At 38.3% G+C, this 23,654-nt stretch overlaps 1 protein-coding gene across 1 annotated transcript; it reads left to right on the top strand.

The window, feature by feature from the left end:
- The first annotated feature begins 225 nt into the window (after positions 1-225).
- Positions 226-5,600, top strand: LOC112529004 (receptor-like protein kinase HSL1). The gene is made up of 2 exons (XM_025140087.1): positions 226-2,839; positions 4,945-5,600. The coding sequence occupies exons 1-2, from the start codon at positions 226-228 to the stop codon at positions 5,385-5,387; spliced, it is 3,057 nt and encodes a 1,018-aa protein (XP_024995855.1). The 3' UTR covers positions 5,388-5,600.
- The last annotated feature ends 18,054 nt before the right edge of the window (positions 5,601-23,654 follow it).

Here is a 23,654-nt window from a genome sequence, read left to right on the forward strand (position 1 = left end):
GATAAAGAATATCACTTCTTGATACTTTTTACCTTTTTAACTCTCCCTCAAATGATTTTTCGCCTATATAAATATATTTATATATATAAGTGTCTTCTTCAATGGTTTTTTCTTTCTCTAAACAGACGACATAAAACCGGCGTCAAAAGAGTTCACTAACCAATTCGAAAGCCACACGCACAAAAATATATTTTTTCCCAGGAAGACAAAGCGCCACCGGAAAAAATGACGACGCCGTCGTCAATGGGCCTCCTTTCTTTCTTCGTTTTCGTCGTCCTCACCTCCGTCGTAAGCTCACAAAACTTCTCGACTTCCGAGCGATCCACCTTGCTTAACCTCAAGCAATGGTGGGGGAGTCCGCCATCACTAACAAATTGGAACTCTAACTCATCACCATGCAGCTGGCCGGAGGTTCAATGCCGCAACGGCTTCATCATTGGACTGCAACTTGAAACCAAGGAACTTACTGGATCTATGCCGCCGTTTATCTGTGATCTCCGGAACCTAGAAAGCATGTTTCTCCATGATAATTTTCTCACTGGAGAGTTTCCTAGGGTTCTCTATAATTGTTCGAAGCTGATTGAGCTGGATATCTCACAGAACATGTTCGTCGGAAGGTTGCCGGACGACATTGACCTGTTATCGCAACTCATATCTGTTGAATTTGGAGCTAATAACTTTACCGGCGATATACCTCCGGCTATCGGAAATCTATCAGGGTTGACTTCGTTGCTTTTGTATCAGAATCTGTTTAATGGTACTATACCCCCGGAGATCGGAAACTTATCCAATCTGGAAACATTAGGTATGGCGTATAACGAATTTGCAGCTCCAGAGATACCGCCGGAGTTTGGAAAATTGAACAATTTGAAGATTTTGTGGATGCCGGAAACAAATCTAGTCGGTAAAATACCAGAGTCGTTGTCGAATTTGGTCAACCTCAGATTGTTAGATTTGAGTTTGAACAATTTGGAAGGTGAAATTCCTCCTAGATTGTTCCTCCTTACGAATTTGGATAGTATGTTCTTGTACAAGAATAGATTATCCGGCAGAATTCCATCGGTGATCGAGTCTCTGAATTTGACTCAAATCGATATCTCCATGAACAAATTAAATGGTTCAATTCCTGATGATTTTGGCAAATTGCAGAAACTGGAGGTTTTCAATCTGTATTCAAATCAATTTTCAGGACGGATTCCAACCGGTATTTCTCAAATTCCAACACTAAGGATCTTCAAAGTCTTCAGAAACAATCTCACCGGAGAATTGCCACCGGAGTTGGGGCTTCACTCCAAACTTGAATCATTTGAGGTATCGGAGAACAACCTCACCGGAAAGTTGCCTGAGAATTTGTGCTCCGGAGGTACTTTGTTAGGGATGATTGCTTTCTCAAACGATCTCACCGGAGAGATTCCTAGATCACTCGAGAGCTGTGACGGGCTTACCACTATCCAACTCTATGATAATAACTTCACCGGTGAGATTCCTTCAGGAATTTGGACACTATTAAATATTTCAAGTTTGAGGCTCACCGGAAATTCATTTTCTGGCGAGCTTCCTAGTAAAATTGCTTGGAATTTATCTAGATTAGAGATTAGTGACAACAAATTTTCTGGTCAAATTCCTGCCGAAATTTCTTCTTGGGTGAAACTCAATGTGTTCAAAGCTAGTAATAACTTGTTTTCCGGTGAAATCCCACCAGAATTCACGAGTCTTTCGGAGCTAACCATTCTTTATCTCGACGGAAATTCACTCTCCGGTGAATTCCCATCAGAGATCGAGTCTTGGAACTCGTTAACCATTTTGAATCTGGCCGGAAACAAACTTTCTGGCCGGATTCCATCATCTATCAGTTGGTTACAAGATCTTCTCGAACTTGATCTATCAGAAAACCAGTTTTCCGGCCAAATCCCACCACAGTTGAGCAATCTGAAACTCACCAGTTTGAATCTATCTTCCAACAAACTCACCGGAAAAATCCCTTCTGCTTTCGATAACATGGCATATCAGAACAGTTTCCTTAACAACCCTAACCTCTGTTCTACTTCCCCAATCTCAAACCTCCAAACCTGTTTAGCCAAATCCTCAAACTCGAAGAAATTTCCCCCCAAAATCATAGCCATGATCACCATTTTATCAACATTTGTTGCAATCGTCGTTGTCCTATTCACGATGTTTGTTTTCAGAGACTACCTAAAGAAGAAACGCAAACGGAATCCCACCACATGGAAACTGACCTCATTCCATAAGTTGGACTTCACCGAATCGAACATTTTGTCGTGCATGAGTGAAGGCAATGTGATCGGTAGCGGCGGTTCAGGAAAAGTGTACCGGATTGAGGTCGGTCAGCCACGGGGTTACGTTGCCGTGAAGCGAATCTTGAACAACAAGAAACTCGACCAAACTCTAGAGGACGAGTTCTCATCTGAGGTTCAGATTTTGGGTTCCATCCGCCACTCCAACATCGTAAAACTACTATGTAGTCTCTCGAGTCACAACTCGAAGCTTCTAGTTTACGAGTACATGGTGCACCAAAGTCTCGACAAATGGTTACATCAAAAGAAGAGGAAACTGGAGGCGGGTTCAGTTCCACGGTTGACTTTAGACTGGCCACGACGGTTGCAGATTGCAATCGGCTCAGCACAAGGTCTTTGCTATATGCACCACGATTGTTCGCCCCCAATCGTGCATAGAGACGTGAAGTCGAGCAATATATTGCTGGACTCCGAATTCAAAGCTACAATTGCTGATTTTGGGCTGGCAAAGATTTTGGCCAAGGAGAAGCCTGGCGATGCTAATATGTCTTCCATTGTTGGCTCCATGGGTTACTTCGCTCCTGGTAAATATTCTTTCTAAAACCATTTAAATCCATTCATTAGAAAAACAAAACACTAGAAACATTAACCCTCCTTGAACATTAAAAAGAATTCAGTTTCAATCAGACTGAGAAACATATTTTAATAATAAATAAACATATTTACGTATTATAATATTATCTTATTAAAACTCAATAATATTTTCTATAATCAATTGCTTCATCCTTAACATAATTTACTTAATGATGTATTTTTAAATTTAAAGAAATTTTAAATTAATAACCTATATTATGTGTTTTTTAAATTTTTGTTAATGAAACTTATTTTATTAAATATGTATCTTTAAATTTTTTTGATAAATCTTTTGATTACTAATGTAAATATACCGGTAGTTTGGGATCGTACTTTAAGACATGTTATCTCCGTCTGTAGTTATGTAATTATCTTTTAATAAATTTTATTAGCTGTTCTGTTTTATATAATACGTTGTTTTTTTTAAACCAATTGTGGCATTTCCCGTCTTTAACCACGCGAAACGGGGATGATACAAATTTATCACATTTTCTTTATGTTTATTTTTAGTTTAATAAAAAATTAAATTTTAAAACCACATAATAAATAAATTATTAAACATAATACAAAATATCAATTAACATTTTAAATATCAATATAGAGTTGGGTTCACGTGAGACAAATGTTTTTCGTGAGACCCGTAAGACCAATTTATGTTCATTGATTAACTTTATAAGCTAATGATCTAATGGTTTAAAATTGCACGGTGACAATTTTGTGATTATTGAGAAATCTCGTGACATTTATGAATGTTCAGGTTGTCAGATTATAAATCTAATCCAAAGATTGAGAATTTATTTTACGAGTCTTACGAAAAACCTTTGGTCTCACGTGATCCAAAATCTATAAAAAGTTAATATATTAATAATATTTGAAATATAGAAACAAACAAAATGAGCTTTAAATATAGAAGTCAAATTTGGCGGTCTCTATTTTTTTAGTGTTATGATTATGGGTCAGACTAAAAATGACCTTCATTTATATCTATTTGAAGTTTAGAGTGTAATTTAACATTTTCTGGTCAATCCTTGACCTTTTGAATTCAAATTTAAATGGTTTTGTTATTGGGTTAAATTGGAGCATGTAACGAAGTTTGATCTGATCTTTTATTTTGTATAACTATTTATTTTCGTATTTCAAACATTTAGCGTAAAGTGTATTATACAAAACATAACTTTAGATAAATTAAATATTTAAATATTTGGGATGTCATATCTAAAGTATAAAATAAAGGTTTTTAAAATATGTTACACAAAACATGAATCGTTGATGTCATATCCAGGGCATCAAAATGAAAGTTGTCAAAATATGTTACACAAAATAGGAATTAGATCAAAATCGTTGCATTTTCTTGTGATCCGCCTTGTTAGTTATAAATACACTATTTGGTCATCTTAGGGGCCTTTTACCAAACTTTTACCCGGGTAAGCGCTTATCAAGTCACATTACCTTAGCGGATGAATATGATAAGGACCAAGAATCTTACTCGGGTAAGAGCGAAACAAGGACCAAGAGTCTTACCCGGTAAGTGAGGACGACGACTCTTACCACAGTAAGCGCTTACCAGGTAAATTATTGCATATGAAGTCATTTTGGTGAACTAAAATCTTACCCGGTAAGGAAATGATAGTGTAAAATTTTACAAATAAACACTTACCGGGTAAGTATTTGGTAAACGGCCCCTTAGTCGAATTAAATAACATAAACCATCAATATAAATTACTTCCAAATAGGGAATTCATTAATCCCTCAATAATTAAGGATGAAATTGTTATTTAAATAATCAAAACTTGTAATAATTACACATTTTTAAAACCGTTAACTGTTCATTTTTTTTAAAAAATGGTCTTTTTTCCAATTTTGTCTTTAATTATGAAAGTAAAATTCATTATTTCCTTTATTATTAAGAGTAAAATTGTTATTTTGTTAATTAATAAATGTAATAATTACAGACGTATGAAACCATATATTATTTTCATTGTGGACATCTATTTTGAAATGGATCTCTTAGTTAAGTTATTTCTTTAACCGTTCTCTTGTCTTGAATTGGTTGCAGAGTACGCTTACAACACGAGAATAAACGAGAGGATAGACGTATATAGCTTCGGTGTTGTACTACTTGAACTTGTGACCGGAAAAGAAGCTAACGAAGGAGAGGGAGATTTGAACCTAGTCGAATGGGCATGGAAACGCTACGGAGAAGGGGAGTCGGTGGTTGGAGCATTGGATCCAGAGATCAAAGATCCTGATACTTACATGGAGGAGATGAGCAGTGTGTTTAACCTAGGACTCATATGCACTAGCACATTGCCTTCGAGTAGACCATCGATGAGAGATGTCCTTGAGATTCTTCGAAGATGTAATCCGTTGGACGAGCTCCCAGAAGAAATGAAAGAAGGTAGAGAAGAGTTTGATGTTGCACCTCTTCTTAAGAGGGAAAGTTATATCACCCATTATGATGCTAGGGGTAAGGACGTTTCCGATGATACCCAAGTGTGAACAAATTTGGCCCGAAATGAAGTATATATTCTAGTGTTACAGCAAGTGTTGGAACGTGAATGGATTGAAGATCTGAAGATGCAGATGAGGGCATATGATTTGTGTTAGAAAATGATTGTAGAAAATGATAGAGGGAATTAGATTATGATGTAATGAATAATCACCCTTAGGCGGTGTTTGGTTCACAGATTCTAAGGAATCTGATGGAATTGGAATGTTGAATTCCATTGACCAAATTTCATTCCCTCGTTTGCTTCATTCTTTTTCACGAAAGAAATCTTCAAAATCCTACAAATTCCACAAATAAAGGAATTTAACATTCCTTAGCAACTACATGATATTTTGATGAAATGGAATTCTCTATCTTTATAATACAAAATATGCCCTTAACCCAATATACCCTAATCCCATAAAACCTAATATGACCATCGTCGACAACCTCCAGTCATCGTTAATCTGAATCACCGCCAACCACCACCATTTGAACAACCGCCGACTACCACCAATCTTAATCACCGACGACCACCACCGATCTGAACCACCACGGACACTACCAATCTGAACCACCGTCGGCCACCGCCGATCTGAAACCACTAATCTAATCGACCGTCGATCTGAACCACCGCCAATCACCGCCATCTGAACCACCATCCCTCACCACCAATCTAAACCTGTCAACCATCGCCATATGAACCACCACAGACCACCATCGATCTGAATCACCGCCAACTACTACTGATCTAAATCACCTCTAGCCACCGCTAATCTGAACCACCGCCGATCTGAACCACCGTCGACCATCATTGATCTGAACAACCACCTATCTGACCCATCACCGATCTGAACCACCTCTGATCTGAACTACACTCGACCATCGCCACCTGAACCACCACGGACCACCACCGATCTGAACTACTGCTGACCACTTACAACAACCACCGATTTGAATCACCACCGGACACCGCCGACCACCAACGATCTGAACAACTATCGATCTGAACCACTGCCGATCTGCCACTGCTGACCACCTTTATCTGAACCACCATCTACCACAATTGATTTAGTAACGTCGTTTGACTTATGGTTATATTGGGTTGTGTATTTTATGTTTTTTTACATGTTAAATAATTATTTTATTAAAGTATTTTTAGTTTTAGAAAAATTAAATTTTTAAAAAAGGGCATTTTGGTCATTTACCAATATTTCATTCCAATTCCAAATCTACATTATATGAACCAAACAGACAGATTCCAATTTCTTAACAAATTCCATTCCAATGTCTGCCAACCAAATAGGTGGTCAAACCTGACAACATTCCATTCCAATTCCTTCAACGTCAAATTCTTTTAACAGATTTTATTCCATCCAAAAACATTCTGCAAACCAAACGCCACCTTAGGATAATATTAGGTCTATTATATTATGTGTTGGGTTAAGGCTCATTTACCTTTATGATGGCCTAATCTTAGATCTAGGACACAACAAATCCCAATACATGCATGAACATCAATTTGCATAAATGAAAGAGGAGAAGAAAGATTTCATTTGCAGCCGTGATAGGTTTGTATTTATAGGCTTGGGTTACACTTTTTAATCATAAAAAATGTCATTTGATCTTATCCAAGAAACCAACAAAAGAAACTATAAAAAAAATGAAAAAAGTGAGTTATACGGGTTTCCCACGACCAAGACCATGTGAGAAGTCGCATCACTTACTATATTGAAAAAATTAAAAAATTCAGTTTATTGGAAATCATGCGCCTGTGCTAGGGCTATCTTTTGACCCATTAAATATACATTATGTAAGTCCAAATCAAGTATAATTCAAGCCTAAACTCTGTAAATAAGGCATGTGGTGATGGCCAAGCTGGCCTAGGCCGGTCCGGGACCACCGGAGGACTGGAACCGGGACCAGTAAATGACTAGCCCAGCCAGGGATCGGTTATAGGACCGCAGCCGGTTGCTGTTTTGGAAGATTTTGAAGGACCGGACCTACCGGGACCGGTTATGGGCTAGACACGGATTTTCAAAAATTATAGCCGTTTTTTTTTAAAATATAGCCGTTTATGACCGTTATTTGACCATTTTTTTTTGTATTTTTTGCCTTCTAAACCCTATATATAAGTGTCATGGTTGAGGGATTTACATACCAACTTACAAAATGCCAAAAACGCAAAAAAACGTTCACAATTCTCGGTTTCTCGCTATATTTTATGACTTCGACTCGTTTTCATTTCTCTCTTCCCCTTCCCAATTCTCATTTCTTTCTCTCTGTGTCTTACAAAATTGTCGGTGAACAACATGATGTATCAAACGAACAAGTTGCACAAATTCTCCTTGAATACAGACGAAAGTCCGAGATTTGAAATTCATACAACTTGGTGGTCCTCACGAACGGGAAAAGAAAGGCACAATGCAAAATGTGCCGAGCTCTCTTTACCGCGAAAGAAAAATTCAACTTTAAGAAGGCACACCGAAAAAACATACCCGGGGTTGAGGTCGGGGGGTGATTCAAGCCAACCGATACTTAACATTCAAGGTCAAATATGGTTGTTTGATGTCGATTGAACCAACAAATGACAACACAATGTGTCATTCAAGTTGGCTTGCCTTTCGAACATTTCGACAACCCTCACATTACGAAGTTGATTAAAAAAACACTACAACCACGATACAAGCCGGTAAGTCGTCAAATCTTTATATGTGATGTGATTAAAATGTGGAAAATGTGTCGAGGTGAATTGCAACAAATGTTTGCTCTTTTGCGTAACAACATTTCTTTAACGTGTGATGTACGGAGCGCACCATATTGCCAGTTTCTTATATATGCATAACTGCACATTTGATTGAGCCCTCATCATGGCATTTATTCAAACGTGTAATCGCGTTTGAACCGTTTGGTGTGCCATAATCGGGTGCACGGTAATTTTCAATTATTAAAAAATGTCTTGCATTTTATAATTTAACTACTAAAATAGTTAGCATTTCATTTGATAATGATAGTAATAGCAATCTATGTATGGAAATATTAAAGTGTCATTTGACACCTATTTTAAACGGTAAATTATTTCATACACGTTGTTGTGCACACATAATAAATTTAGCTCTTCAAGAACGTTTAAATACTTGTAAACCTAGATAAGTTTATACTTATGTTGCGGCGATTTTTCACAAAGGGTAAGAAAATGAATGCAAAATATAAAAAATATTGTGAAGACGTTGTTTTAAAGCTTTGGAACCGAGGTTTGATATCCCATTCGATGGAATTCGACTTATTTATGATTGAAAATTTGATAAAACAAAAAAAATTATATTTTTTCATTTTATAAACACCATTACCCGCAAAATTCTATTGAAAATCTTAATTGGGCCGTGGTTGAAGGATTGTACGATATTTTAGGCGATTTTAAAAATGCGACAACACTTTTATCCGATATTTATCATCCAACAAACCATTTACTTCTAAATCAATTATATATTTTGGCAAGTAAAATTGCACAATACGAATATCATCACAATTGGGGAAGGTTGATGACTTCAATGAAAAAGAAATTGTTAAAATATTTTATGAGCATCCCATTTGCTTTTTTTTGTGCTGCGGCGTTAAACCCGTATTTAAATATTATCAGTGTTGAAGTTTTAATTACACAAATATGTATGCCCTTTGGTTTAGATACGACTATGAATAATTCTTTTTCAATGGAACAAAAACATTTGTTTAATCGTAATTTTCAAAATTTATTTGATCATTATAAACATTTTTATGGGGAAGAAAACCAACAACAAAGCTCTTCAAGTTGTGAATTTGGGTTCTAGTTTTTCTAGTGGTCATCGCCAAAGTGGAAAAGAGTTGATGACTAATTTAATGAACGAGGTTTTAAATGAATCAGGTAAAAAAAGTAGATTTGATAACAATATGAGTGAACTAAATATGTATGTGCATACTAACTTTATGGCCGCATGCCCCGCAAATGATGTTGAAGATTTTGAAAAAATTGATCTATTAGATTTTTGAAAACAAAAGCAACCTCAATTCTCGGTTTTGGCATGCATGGCACGTGATATACTAACAATCCAAGCTAGTACTGTAGCTTCGGAGCCTGCCTTTTCTCTTAGTGGCAGGATCATTTCGATACGTCGGACAAGACTAAGCCCGGAGTCCGTGGAGTGTTGCATCTGTTTGAAGGATTACTTGGATAGCGTTGATATAATTCAACATACAACATCGTTAGAGATGGAGATTGAAGCGGTGGAAGAAAATTTGGAAGAAAATGAAATCGCCATGGGACTGAGCTTACCACCAAGTATCGATATCGATGACACTTACTCACAATTTTACGATACGAGGAACTTGACATTGATGACCTTGATGACCAAGAGGCTATTAGAAGTATTCAAGAGACCGGAACTCTTCAAATCAATCCGACATGGGATACCGATGATGATTGATGAATAAATGTATTTTAATAATTTTATAAAGTATTTTTGGAAGACAATGTAATTTTAATTATAATAAAAAGCATCCTTAAAGTGTATTTGAATAACCCAATTATAAATTTTATAATGTACTAAAAAATCTATAATTAAGAAAACTAATTTTTTTTAATGGTCAGGACCAGCTCACCATAACCGGTTATACTTCACCTTAACCGGGCTCTACATTTTCGATCGGGACCGGTTATGAACGGCAATGTTGAGGCCTAGGACCAGTTTTTGGCCATCACTGTAGGCATGGGAATGGCCCCGTGACCCGTCTGGGAACCTGGTCCATCCGTCACGATCGGAGACGAGGATTCCTCGCTATAGCACTGATAGGGACGGGGATGGGGATCTCCGTTTGTCTCAAACCGGAGATGGAGCCAAGGAAGGGTATCACACCCCTCGTCCCAACCATACCAATTATATATTAATTAATAAATTAAATATATATTATTTATTTCAACTAGATCGGTAGTTTCCTATTTCCTAACTAGTTTTAGAATCTAATTTTTTTATGTTAGTAAGTAATATTTCGGATGTCAAGTCAAAATACAATTACTCGATATGTTTTAGATATTACTCGATTTGGTTTAAAATATTATTCGATATGTTATGGTACGTGCGAGGTTAAGTTTTTTGGATTAAATTGAATTTCTTTTAGTTTTAGGTTATTTATTATATAATGTTGTGATTTTGCGTATTCAATTAAATTCCTTTCAATTTTAGGTTTATTAGAAATATGTGAGATTTAAACATGTGTGGTGTCTCACATATTTTGATTTATATTATCCCACATAAATATGGAGAAATCCTAGTTTCCTCGTTGGGGATCCCCGTTTCTCATTGAGGATGGGATGGGGATATGATCATATTCCCCGGCTGGGATTGGGATGAGGATGGGGATAAACACAGAGATATAGATGAAGGATCAGGGACGTGGATGGGGATTGAGGTTCACGTCCCATCCCTGCCTCATTCCCATGCCTATTCGTAAACCCATTATTGCTTATTTGTTAATACAAATGTTGGGTCATCGATAGATTGTTGATGACTCTCCGATTAGTTCTCTAAATTCTTAACATTTGTACTTTGATATCTTTTGGTTCTTTTACTCGTAAATATCTTAGTATATAGTTAATTAGTTCGACAAATCGAAGACTAGCCAATATCTCAAGAAGTAGATCGACCGATGCGGATCAAGATCCAACATCAACTTGCGCACCAAGCTTCCTCTAGCGGATATTTATTGATCGGATAGTCTCCTTGACTATCAGCTAGTCAATATAGAGATACGCCTGCAACATCTTTTTCTGACCAAATCTCACCAGCCTTTGTTCTTGACAAACACATTTTAGGCATCTTTGTCCTAATATGCTCTTGATGTGACATTTCAGAAATGACGGATAATCGTTCCAGCAACTGTTCCCTTTTTCTTGTATGATTAAAAGGATGCTCCAAAAAGTTCTGAAGTCAACATTGAAATCGTATCCCAAGTTACAAGTGTTCCAATGCATTTAATGTACATGGTGATATTTAACGCAAAGTAGTTTTCCCATGCAAGGTTACCCTTTCAACAGTTCTCTATGTGCAAAATCTAAAATCGACTAATCTCTTAAAAGACATAAAATTTCTAGTGCTAGTTGGGTTCTTGTAATCTAAGTGAAAGATTACCTCATTTTACATCAATCTTTGTATCTGAGTTAATTCTTGATTTTGGTATCAATAAGATTTAAATTAAGTGAAACTTTGTGTAATTGTATTCAACCCGTCCCCTCTACAATTACTTGTTAGGGTTTGCCATCCCATTCGAGACTAACAAGTGATATTAGAGCGGCTTAATTTAATCTCATAAACTAGATCTGCAATGGCATCTTCATCATCCGTCGTTCTTCCTTCCTCTTAGATACGACAATGGGTCCATTGCTAAACCACCAAAGTTTTACAAGAACAACCTTGGTCGATGGAAAAGTCGTATGATGCTTTTTCTGGAAGGTGTGGACAGTATATATCCCACCATTCTAAAAAGGAGTCATCATTCCTCGTATTTGGGTCCGATATGGCAAAAAGAATGTCAACAAAATGATGACTCTGACGACTCCTCAAAGGAAAAAAAAATAAGAAGTTACATGTAGATACTTAGTAAAAACAACCCTAAAATGAGAGATTTGTAGAAGAAGATGAATAGAAATTGGCCGCCGCTTTCTTTATTGAATACAAACTCTCTCAAAAACTCTAATCGACTTTCATGTGATGTGTTTGAATCTGTGTGTTACAAAGTGTTGATCATTCATCTCACATCTATTCTATGCTTGTATCACTTCTTATATAGGCGATATTTTCATGATAACTGAATCCTATAAATAAGGTAACTAAATCCTATAAACAAGGAAATAATCATTATCGAAAATGGGATCAGCACCATCCTTCAAGATTTTGAAGATAGTCATCCAGAGCATAGACCAACCAAAGGGGTTATGGAGATGCGCAGTTCATCACACCTATGGACGTTCATCGCACCTCTGGTCGTCCATAGGGGATCTGGTCGTCCATAGGGGCTCTGGTCGTCCATAGGGGCTCTGGTCGTTCATAGGGGCTCTGGTCTTCTTCCAGACTTAGTCGTTTTAGCATAGCAGCATCTTCAGATCTTCCATCTTGGCCCCGATTGCTTTGATAAAACTTTTAGAATAATTAGGATCAACTTTGGTCCTAACACATACTCTAGTCATTTAGGACTTAGTCGATTGAAGCAGTCTGGGCCAAGAGCTCTTATGCAGAAGATACTAAGAGATAGAGCTCTTATGCAGAAGATACTAAGAGACATAGCTCTTATTCAAAGAGCTAAGTGTCTCACATACAGAGCTCGTGCTCAACCCAGAGAAAGATCAAGTCTTAAGTGTTGAAAAGCTTGAGTGCTTGATGCAGAGCTACATTCCAAACAAAGAGCCTCTACACAATACATGTAGAGCCTCTAGTCTCCTACTCCCATGGTTTGTGCACAATTTGTTCAAACTTATCTCCAAGACTTTTAACAGAATCTGCCACGTACACTCAAGACATTCCACTTTCCAAGGAACGTGAAGGCTGAGGATGTTGAACAAGAATTCAGAGTTTGAAGCCTAGAATTTAGAAGATTCTGTTTAGCCTGGACATATGAAAGGAGGCATCCTCCTCAGATTAAAATTACCTGAAAGATTGCCAAATTCTACTACACTCCTTTATAGAGAATTCATGTGAGAATACTATTAGATTGAGACATCATTATTTTACTCGAAATCTAATAAAGCATCCAAATTATTAAAGATTGTTTTTCATTCTTATTATCTTCTTGAGTACTTCTGTTAACCACTTCCAATTACACAGTTCTTGCTTCCACTCAATCTCTCTTTTTACTATGTTTATTGATACTTAAGAGGAATATGGGTTCCTACAATTGGTATCAGAACTTTCTAATCAAAGTAATTGATTAGTCGATCTATATCCAATAAGGATAATCCTCTTCTGTTTGTTATTTGTTTTTTTTTAAAATGTTTTTCATTCGATCTCAGATCCAATTCTTTTAAAAACAATTGCTTTTAGTATTCTCCGAGACTGCTAGTCTTTACAGTCCAGATTTTATTAAAACTTTCAACTTCATTTTTGTTACCTTCCAAAACTATTTGAAATGTCTAGTCAATCTTGAAACTCAATTTACAGTGCTGGTTCCCTAACAAAACCTCCAACACTCATTCTGGATGAATATCCCAAAGGAAAATAAGGATGATAAACTTCTATGAAGGTCTTGACCTTGAACGTTATGAATCCATTCTTAACGGTCCCTATGTGCCCATGACCCTAATTCCTAGGGTTCCACCTGCTGGAGACACCGTTGAAATACCTGCGAGACGTGTTCCCAAACTCCAAAGATATTGGGAAGATGAAGATAAAAGACGAGTGAAAGTCAATCAAAAAGCCAAAGGGCTTTTGATAATGGCTCTTCCGAATGAAATCTTCCAATCTCTGGATGCCTGTGAATCCGTCAAGGATTTGTGGGATCAGTTGGCGAATCAGCTTGAAGGAGGAATCAAGATGAAGAAGAATAGACGTGCTTAGTGTCTTAACGAGTACAACAGCTTCCAGGCCCTCCTTGATGAGTCTCTCGAGCAGACTTATCATCGTTTCAACACGCGAATTAATAAGTGCAAAAAGTGCATGTGATTAGAACTCAAGAAGAGAATAATATGCTCTTCTTGAAAAGGTTGAATAACGAATGGGGAAACCTGTCTATGTCCCTTCAAGCAAATCAGGATTTGGAACAGTAGACATTGCACGACGTCTACGGTACCTTGCAAGCACAAGAACAAGAGGTGTAGAAGAACAAGGTCGCTCTGGGTGGACCTCTAGCTCTTGTCTCTGACTCTAAAGACTGGATCTAGCCAACCATCCAGAGAAAGAAGAGATGATAGAAGAAGAGGGAAGAAAGATCTGGTTACAAAGAGTGATGATGAAGACAGAGCCTCAAGCTCTGAAGATGATGACCCAGTGCCTTCGCACAATCCTTGGCTCTTATCACGAAGGAATTTTAGAGAAAGTTTGGTAAGCGGGTATTCGATAAGAGAGGAAGTAGAAGTGATAAAGGGAAAGACAGAGGATTTGAGACAAAGAACTCTCCTTCTCAATTGATCAAGAAGAAGGAAGAACAACCTGAGAAGAAGAAGCATATAGTTTGATGCTTCAGATGCGGAAGGATAGGCACTACTCTAAAGAGTGTAAAGGCCCTCTGGTTAAAGACGATTTGTACTACAAGAACAAATATAAGTACAACGGGCCCCATAGGAGTCTTATGGCCGAACAAGAGAACTGGGTCTCTAACTCTACATCAGATGAAGAGGACCAAGCCTACTTCTATGGCATGGCTGTTGATCACGACACAGAGGAGTTTGGATTTGGCTCTGACTCTCAGGTATGCTGAACTAGAGCAAAGCATCTCTATCTTAACCCAAGATTTTGCAAAACTACAACAAAAGCTTTCTAACGAAAAAGCAAAAATAAAAGCCTTGGAAAAGGAAAAGGATTTATTTGAAAGAGAAACAAAGATTTTGTCTGTAGAAAAAGATGAGCTCTTTGTGGAGAAAGATAAAATTTGGAAAACCAAACTCTCCACATAGGACAATTTAAAAACAGAGTGCTCAGAGCTTAAAAAGACTATATAGAAGAAGGATAAAGAAATAATAGAGAAAGAATGCGATATATTAAACTCCTTAGCCTTGAAAATTTATTTTGAAAAGGAAAGGGAATTCTTATACCAGATCTTACAAAAAAAAGAGCTCTTGATTAAAAAATATCAAGATGCTCAGCAGGTGTACGAAAAGATAAATTCTCAACAGGATAAAGCGGGAATAGGTTATACAGACCTAGACCTCACCTGGAAGAAGAAACCTACTCTTGAGTCTGTCTTTCGTTTAGGGGCAGAGCAAAAACCTGATTTCCCAATTGTGCCCAAAACATCACCTTTCAAAAGAATTAAGCTTGAATGTGGGACTAGAGCACGAAAGCTCAAATATGAAAACATCTCTTACTCTTCTAAAAGTAAGCATCAAGTTGATCTAAAAAGCATAAAAAAGACATAAGAGATTTCAAAACAAAAGGGTGATGAAATCAAAACTCAACCAGAAGCAACCAAGAGTACATCAAAAGATGATCTTTTCAAAACTCTGGATCCAAAGTTGATGGATGAGTTCACCAGAGAGAGTGAGACAAGTCTTTGAGCAAGATTTGCTTGAGATCTTGAATCATCCCTTTGTATCTCAGTCAAATAATATAGAAAGAATTTCCACATAAACTTTTGTAAATTCCTCATCAACGCAAAAGAAGGACAAAGGCGTTGACGCTTGTCTACAGAGATCTCACGATCTCAATGAAACCTCCATCACTCAAAATCCACATAGAGATTTTCTTGACTCTAAATCTGAATCAGAGGTGGACTCGAGTGCAAAGCAGATTGAGACAAAGATAGTGATGCCAAGACAAGAAGTTCACAAACTTCAAAGTGGGATCTGAAATAAATCTGTTCTAGCAATGGAGCAGAAGAAAAAGATTCTCATGTTTCATGACTTCGTGAACATGTGATTAAAAGCCAAGTCTTCTTCTAAGCTCGAGAAAGAAAACAAGGCTAAGGAACCCAAATCTACCACATCTGCATCTTGATTTCCGAACTCTAGATTTCAAAAGCCAATAAAGTTCAGTCCAGAACAGAAAGGAAAGTTTAGTTCTAACTCGAAATTCAATTCCTCTGTTTCAGAGAGGCCTCTAAAGGCCAAAGGAGTTAAAGAGAAGAAAGGCAGGCCAGAGAAGACAAAGGCCAAATTAAATAAACAATCGAAACTAGATAGGGAGTTCTTTCGAACAAACAATGCTAGGAACAATTGTAATAATATATTTTATGAATCTAATGAATCATTTTGTCATCAAAATTGTGTTCATACTTGCAAATGTATTTTTCTGTTGTGACAATTAAGGAAGCACCTTTCTAGTCCCAAATGCATTCTTTCTTGGTCATCTAAGAATAAATCTAAAAGGACCCAGAAGAAGCAGACTCTTAAGGCCAAATCTGGCAAGCCAGACCCCTCCCCTAAACCAAAATCCGACACTCTGAAGCCTAATCATCGAGAACCCATCATGAAATGGGTACCTAAATCCCTATAATGTGTTTTGCAGTAGCCGCATGTAGACATCTAGTACCTTGACTCCGGATGCTCAAGACACATGACTGGAAACAAAAAGTTGCTCTCCTCATTCAAAGACAAAATTGGAGGACGGGTGACTTTCGGGGATAACATGCAAGGGAAATTCAAAGGCTATGAAGATCTTCATCAAGGTAAGGTTTCTGTCTCAAGAGTTGCTTATGTTTCTGGGGTTTAAGCATAACCTTTTGAGCATAAGTCAACTATGTGATTCTAGCTATAACGTCAAGTTCCAAAAGGAATCTTGTTCAATATTTTCAGAATCAGGTCAAGAACTGCTAAGAGCCAATCGTAAGGGCCATCTGTACCTTATGAACTTCTTACCTAGAGATGATTCAGAGACTCTTTGTCTCATATCTCGTAAATGTGAAGAAGCATGGCTCTGGCACCACAAGCTATCTCATTTAAATTTTACAAAGATAGAGAAGCTTATGAAAAACAAATTGGTTGATGGACTACCAATCATAAATTTCAAGAAGGACCATCTTTGTCCCGCCTACAAAATGGAAAAACTCAAAAGAGCATCCCATAAGGCTAAGACAGATGTGTCCTGCATCAAACCTTTGCATATGCTTCACGTGGACCTTTGTGGACCAATCTCTATGCCAAGTTTGTTTGGCAAGAAGTATATCTTAATGCTTATTGATAAATTTACAAGATATACTTGGATTGAGTTTGTTAGACAGAAGTCAGATATACTAGAACTGCTGATCAAACTTATGACCAAGATTCAAGTTCTTCTATAGAGCAGAATTCAAAAGCTAAAGAGTGACAATGGTACAGAGTTCAAGAATGCAAAAATTGATCCGTACCTTGACAAAGAGGGAATCTCTCAGAACTTCTCTGCTGCAAGAACACCACAACATAATGGTGTTGTAGAAAGAAAAAACCGGACCTTGGTTGAAGCTGCAAGAATGATGCTTGGAGACTCTGGTCTTCCAACCTATTTTTGGACAGAAGCAATCTCAACCGCGTGTTTTACTCAAAATAAAGCAACCGTGGTTAAGAGGCATATGAAGAATCCTTACGAACTCATCAACCAAAGAAATCCTAATATTAAATTTTTACATGTCTTTGGTTGCAGATGCTTCATCCTGAATGATCATGATCACCTTGGAAAGTTTGATAAGAAGGCTGATGAAGGCAAGTTTCTTGGATACTCAACACACTCCAAGGCCTACAGAGTCTTCAATCTACGAACCAATACGGTCATGGAAAGCATCAACATCTCGTTCGACGATAAAGAACACACGACTTCAAAGTACTTCAGCTCTGGACTCAAGCTTAACCCAGTGACTTCCAATTCTCTATCGAAGTCAAGGGAATTGGAACTCAGGCAGATTTTTGAAGGCTTCTTTGGTGATTAAGACATCTCTGCATGTGCATCCATAGATGACTCTGCATGTGTTCAACGAGAGCCATAGACTTCAAGCACATCAATCTCTGGCCCTTCTAACACCTCTGCGTCCTTTGGTGATCAAGCCAATCTGCAACCAGAGCCTTCAAGCCTGGATCAGAGCCCAGTCCTTCAGAACCAGAGAACATTACTTTTGTCTCTGAACCTGGTTTCTCTGAACCATCATCCAAGGGGGAGCAAGCAGAGCCATCATCACCAACTACGAGCCAAATGCTAAACATACCAAATAAGCAAGATGCTATGGCTCCAACTTCTATACAAGCTCCCATGATAAGATGGACAAAAGACCATCCCGTTCATCAAATTATTGGTGAACCTTCAAGTGGAGTAAAGACAAGAGCTGCCACAACCAATGAATGTTTATTCATAAACTTTCTAAGTGTGGTAGAGCCCAAGAAAGTTTATGAAGCCCTACAAGACCCTAGTTAGGTCGACGCCATGCAAGAAGAGCTCCAGAAATTCGAAAGAAACAAGGTATGGACTCTCGTTCCTTTACCAAAGGATAAAATTGCTATTGGTACTAAGTGGGTTTTCAAGAACAAAAAGGATGAGGATGGTATAGTGGTAAGAAACAAAGCCAGGCTTGTTGCCAAAGGCTACTGCCAAGAAGAAGGCATACACTATGACGAAACCTTTACGCCAGTTGCAAGGCTATAGGCTATATGCTTATTTCTAGCCTTCTCTGCACATAAAGTATTACGAGTCTATCAAATGGATGTTAAGTCTATATTTCTGAATGGCACGCTAAAAAAGGAAGTCTATGTGCAGCAACCTTCAGGGTTTGAGAGTCCATATACCCAGAGTATGTTTACTTCTTAGATAAAGCTCTGTATGGACTCAAACAAGCTCCAAGAGTCTGGTATGAATGTATTTCGTCTTTTCTATTGTCTAATGGTTTCAAAAAAGGTAAAGTCGATACCACTTTGTTTATTAAGAGGCATAAGGGTGAGATGCTTCTAGTCCAGATATACGTGGGCGATATTATATTTGGTTCAACAAACCAGAGGCACTGTGATAAGTTCTCTGCATTAATGAAGAGTGAGTTTGAAATGAGCATGATGGGAGAATTAACATTCTTCCTCGGGCTTCAAGTAAAACAAAGGGATGATGGTATCTTCATTAACCAAGCCAAGTATGTCTCTAACATCTTGAAGAAGTACCAACTTCACAACTCTTCCACCATGAGTACACCAATTGCACCGGGGACTAAGCTTGACACAGATCCATCTGGAAAATCGATGGATGTCATAACATACCGTGGAATAATTGGATCACTGATGTACCTCACGGCTAGTTGACCAGATATATTGTTTGCAACCAGTCTGTGTGATAGGTTCCAAGCAAATCCTAAGGAATCCCACCTTTCTATTGTCAAAAAAAATCTTTCGATACCTAAAAGGGACCCAATTCCCGAGTCTCTAGTATCGAAAGCATTCTGGATTTAATCTTATTGTGTATACAGACTCTGATCATGCAGAATGCAAACTCGATTGAAAGAGTACATTCGGGAGTTGTCAACTGCTCGGTAACAAGCTAATAAGTTGAACATCAAAGAAGCAAAATTGTGTATCTACTTTTACTGCGAAAGCAGAGTTTGTAGCCGCCGTAAGTTGCTGTTCCTAAGTAATATGGATGAAGACTCAACTCAAAGATTATGGCATCAAGTTTAACAAAATCCCAATCTTGTGTGATTCTGAAAGCGCAATTGCCATCACAGCCAATCCAGTACATCACTCAAAGACAAAGCATATCGATGTTCGCTACCATTTCATCAAGGACCATGTAGAGAAAGGTACGATCGAAATGTTCTTCGTTAGTACAGATCACCAACTTGCAGACATATTCACCAAGGCTCTCGATGAGAAAAGATTTATTTTCTTGGTCAACAAGTGGGTATGCTCATTCTGCAATGATAAATCAGAGTCTCTGGATGCACTATACATAGCCTCTGCATACACATTGAGCATATATCTGTTTTAAATTATTTTTTTAAGAGAGCCTCTGCATGCACTATGCAGAGTCTCTTACTCAAGTTTCTTGACTCGTCAAATTTTGTCATATATAGCCTCTGTATCTATAATACAGAGCCTTTGTACCTTGATCTATTGCTCGTACACTTCTTATAATCTTTGATCCAAGCATAGTTCAAGGGGGAGAAAGACAGACGACCCAACTCAAGGGGGAGTCTCAGATCATCGAAGATATAGAGCCTCTGTATGTACTATATAGAGCTTCAGCCTCACAAAATTTCCATTTGGAGGCATTAACTCTGCATAGTCCAACCATGAGCCTCTGTACTTCCTCCAAAAGTATGTTATTTTTTCTTTCAAACCATACTCTGGTCTCATCTTTCCTTATTTTATTGAAAATCCCTAAGTCTCGGGTATAGAGCCTCTGTATATTGAGAACTAGCTTCGGATACAGAGTTTCTATATGTACTATACACAGCTTTTGTCTCTAGAATATTCTCTTCTCAATCTCTTGATATATTTGAAATCCTAAGTTTTGGACTCAGAGCCTCTGTATATACTATACAGAGACTCTGTCCCAAAGAACTTAGCATCTCACTATGTTAATGTGCATGTCTTCTCGAAGCATCAAGCGTCTGATACATAGCTTATACATATATTATTAAGAGTCTCTGTCTCAAGAAATTAGGTAGTTTTCTTCTATGACCCAGAGTATGTATCTTCCTTTCTTCTTCCAAGTGTTATGTTCAACACAGAGGTAATTTCACTCCTTTCAAACACTGGTTGAAAAACACTTGTCATTTTTTTTAAAAAAGAAGGCGTATTTGAATATTCTTATTATATTAAGCGATCATTTACATAATGCCACTGCCTGTATCCCTAAATTTTCAAATAAGGGAGGTGGGACGTGCAACCTGTCAAGTCACGTGGCTTCACCCCACAGGCTATGCCAAGAAAACCCTTTAGTAATCAACACTTGGGGCAGATAATCACTCGAGTGCTCTAAAGTAAAATCCTTATTTAAAAAATTGATTATCCCCATTTCAAATCTTCTTTATGCTTTGAAGATATCATATTTGCTTTCAAGAACCCTGAAGATCATCAAACCTGCAAAATCAAGAACTTCTTGAAGAACAGTACCTTCAAGAACTCATCTTTTCTTCAAGATTCAAACGAATCTCAAGTAAGTCCTTCATCAAAACTGCTCTAAAACCCTAAACACACTGAAATCAATCTCTTCCAAAAGATCTTCACTGAAAATTGATAAAACCCTAAAAGATCTTGAACCCTAAACAATTTCTTCTTTTTCAAAAACTCAAGACCTGCAACAAAGATGTCTACCTCAGAATCTATCAACTCACAAACCCACACCACAACCCTCAAATCGGTTGAGGAGACAAACCATTCTGTCGTTCCTCTTCCCTTGAAGCCAAATAACCACGCCTTGTACCTAATCTTGGACAACTTCGACTCCAAGTATCACCTAATCATGGACATTCTCCATCACCATTTCTTGAACCCTGCCCTCACAAACGTTGATGAAGCCGTTCCTGAAGTCTTCATTCAGGAATTCTTGCAATCATGTGAAGTGACAGAATCCCAAAGGGGAATAGTTGGCGCATACTACCTCTCCGCCAGCAATGAATACGTAAGTGTACGTATCTCAAGATCTCTGTTTTCTCGTGTTCTTCAACTGCCAACGAAGATGTATCTTGGACTGGCAAGATCGGGAACCTTGACATGTGCTCCATCAATATGCTCTAGATCATCTACGAGATCTTTTCTATCTCCCAATCGATTACTCACTTATAATCCACACAGAGTTCAAAGCTGCAGTAGCGAAGAAGACTCTTGATGTAACCAAGGGAAAGAAATGCCTACTCTGCTCTTTCCACAGTTTCTAGGCCTTCGTCTAAAGCCTAGTCTTGATGAGCAGAACATCACCTCTTTTGTGTTCATTGTGCACAAGGTCAATGTGCTCTCGACCTACAAACAAATGGTGGACAAGGAAGGCTACCCGGCGGAGAGACCAATTCCAACAAAGCTCATGAAGTACACGAAGACGAGGGAGGTGAAGAGAGCATACATAGGTGTACACGAGGCACTAGAACCAGTGCCTTGAACCCCAACATTCATAGGTACAACCCAAGAGGGAGAGGAGGCAGAACTACCCGTGAATGAGAGGGAGAGAGAGTTGAAGAGGAAGAGGAGAGAAGAAAAGAGAAAGGAAGAAGACGCAGCCAAGAAAGCCAAGGCTGCCTAAATTCAAAAGGAGAAGGAGGAGAGGGAGAGCTGAGAGAAAGCTGAGAAGAAACAGAAGAAAGAAGAAGAGAGAGCAAGAAGGGAGGAGGAGGAAAGGATGAAGAGAGAGGAGTCTCTACATCAACAAATAAAACGACAATCTAGTTCTAATGCAGATGAATCAGAGGGAAATGAAGATGAGAGAGGAGGAGAGCTCATCTTTTGAAAGCTCATGAGAAGATGATGAAGAGAAGGGAGGCACTGCCCTGCCTCCGGAAGAGCTAGAGCAGGCTAGGACTAGGGGTAGGCACACTTATATACCTAGCCCAGCTCCCATTGCATCCATATTACTTGATCCTGTTGATCAAACAACAAGGATCATTGAAACCGAGGAGCACATCTCGAACCCTCACCAGCCAAACCAGCTAGAGGTCGCATCTGCCTCTTGCCATATGAGCCAAAGGGAATCCACATCCCATGATTCACCCTCTCAAAAGGGTGACTCCTTTGAAAATATAAGTGGCATGTCTCCCCATGCCATGACACTCTCCCCCATAATGGAATTTGTTTCCTCTGCACTAGTCTCATCCCATCCTCGTTTAGAGCAAGTTCTAGGTGCACAAGGCTTAGAGACTCTTGACAAGTCTCTAAGTCCACTCAACAAGGGATCCTTATCAGACTCTAAATCTGGTGAGGAGGTTCCTCTTGACTAAACAACCATAGTGTCTTCTCCTCAGTGAGGGGGGCGAGGATCGGCTGGAAATCCTTCCACGACAAACGCCAAACAAGTTGTGACAGAAGGTGTCCTTGGAATAAGGACTGACTCTGGCCCATGTGTTGATCCAGTGGTTACCCCTATAGCATATGTCACAAGGGACGAGTTCCAGTCCTTTGCCACCTCTTTGTTGTGCTCCATGGAAGAGCTAAAACTCAACATGGCCTGCGTAGAGCCATCCCCCTCTGCACCTGCTTTGGATGAAGTTTGATCATCCATTGCCGTATTGAGAGCTGAGTCTTCGACGTATGCTTCTCGACTTGAACAACTCCAAGAGTTGACGACAATCAACACAGAAACCCTGCAAAGGGTTCTTACTCACATCCAGAGGCACGCGGCCTCCACTTCTGTTATAACCTGATTTCAGATAACCATACGTTGTCCAGAAGCCGACTAAGTCAGGTTTGCTGTATAAGTTCTAAAGTCTAATGCTTTGTATTGGTGGGAAATAGAATCTCTCGGAAGGGTGGATGTTTTGCAAACCTTGTCATGGGCAGAATTTGTGAATAGATTCAAAGAACAATTTTGTCCCAAGGCTGCAGTTAGACAAATGGAAGAGRATTTCTTGAAGTTGGAACAAAGCTCTGGATCAGTTAGAGAATACACAGAAAAATACATAGAGTATTCTAGATTTGCTGAGCATTACATATCCACAGAAGCTAGAAA

Source organism: Cynara cardunculus, assembly GCF_001531365.2.
Source record: "Cynara cardunculus var. scolymus isolate 2C chromosome LG 16, CcrdV1, whole genome shotgun sequence".
NCBI classification, from domain to species: domain Eukaryota; kingdom Viridiplantae; phylum Streptophyta; class Magnoliopsida; order Asterales; family Asteraceae; genus Cynara; species Cynara cardunculus.

Coding starts and splice junctions, on each gene's coding strand:
- LOC112529004 (XM_025140087.1), top strand. CDS start 226: ATGACGACGCCGTCGTCAATGGGCCTCCTTTCTTTCTTCGTTTTCGTC. Junction 2,840..4,944: donor CATGGGTTACTTCGCTCCTG/GTAAATATTCTT, acceptor AATTGGTTGCAG/AGTACGCTTACAACACGAGA.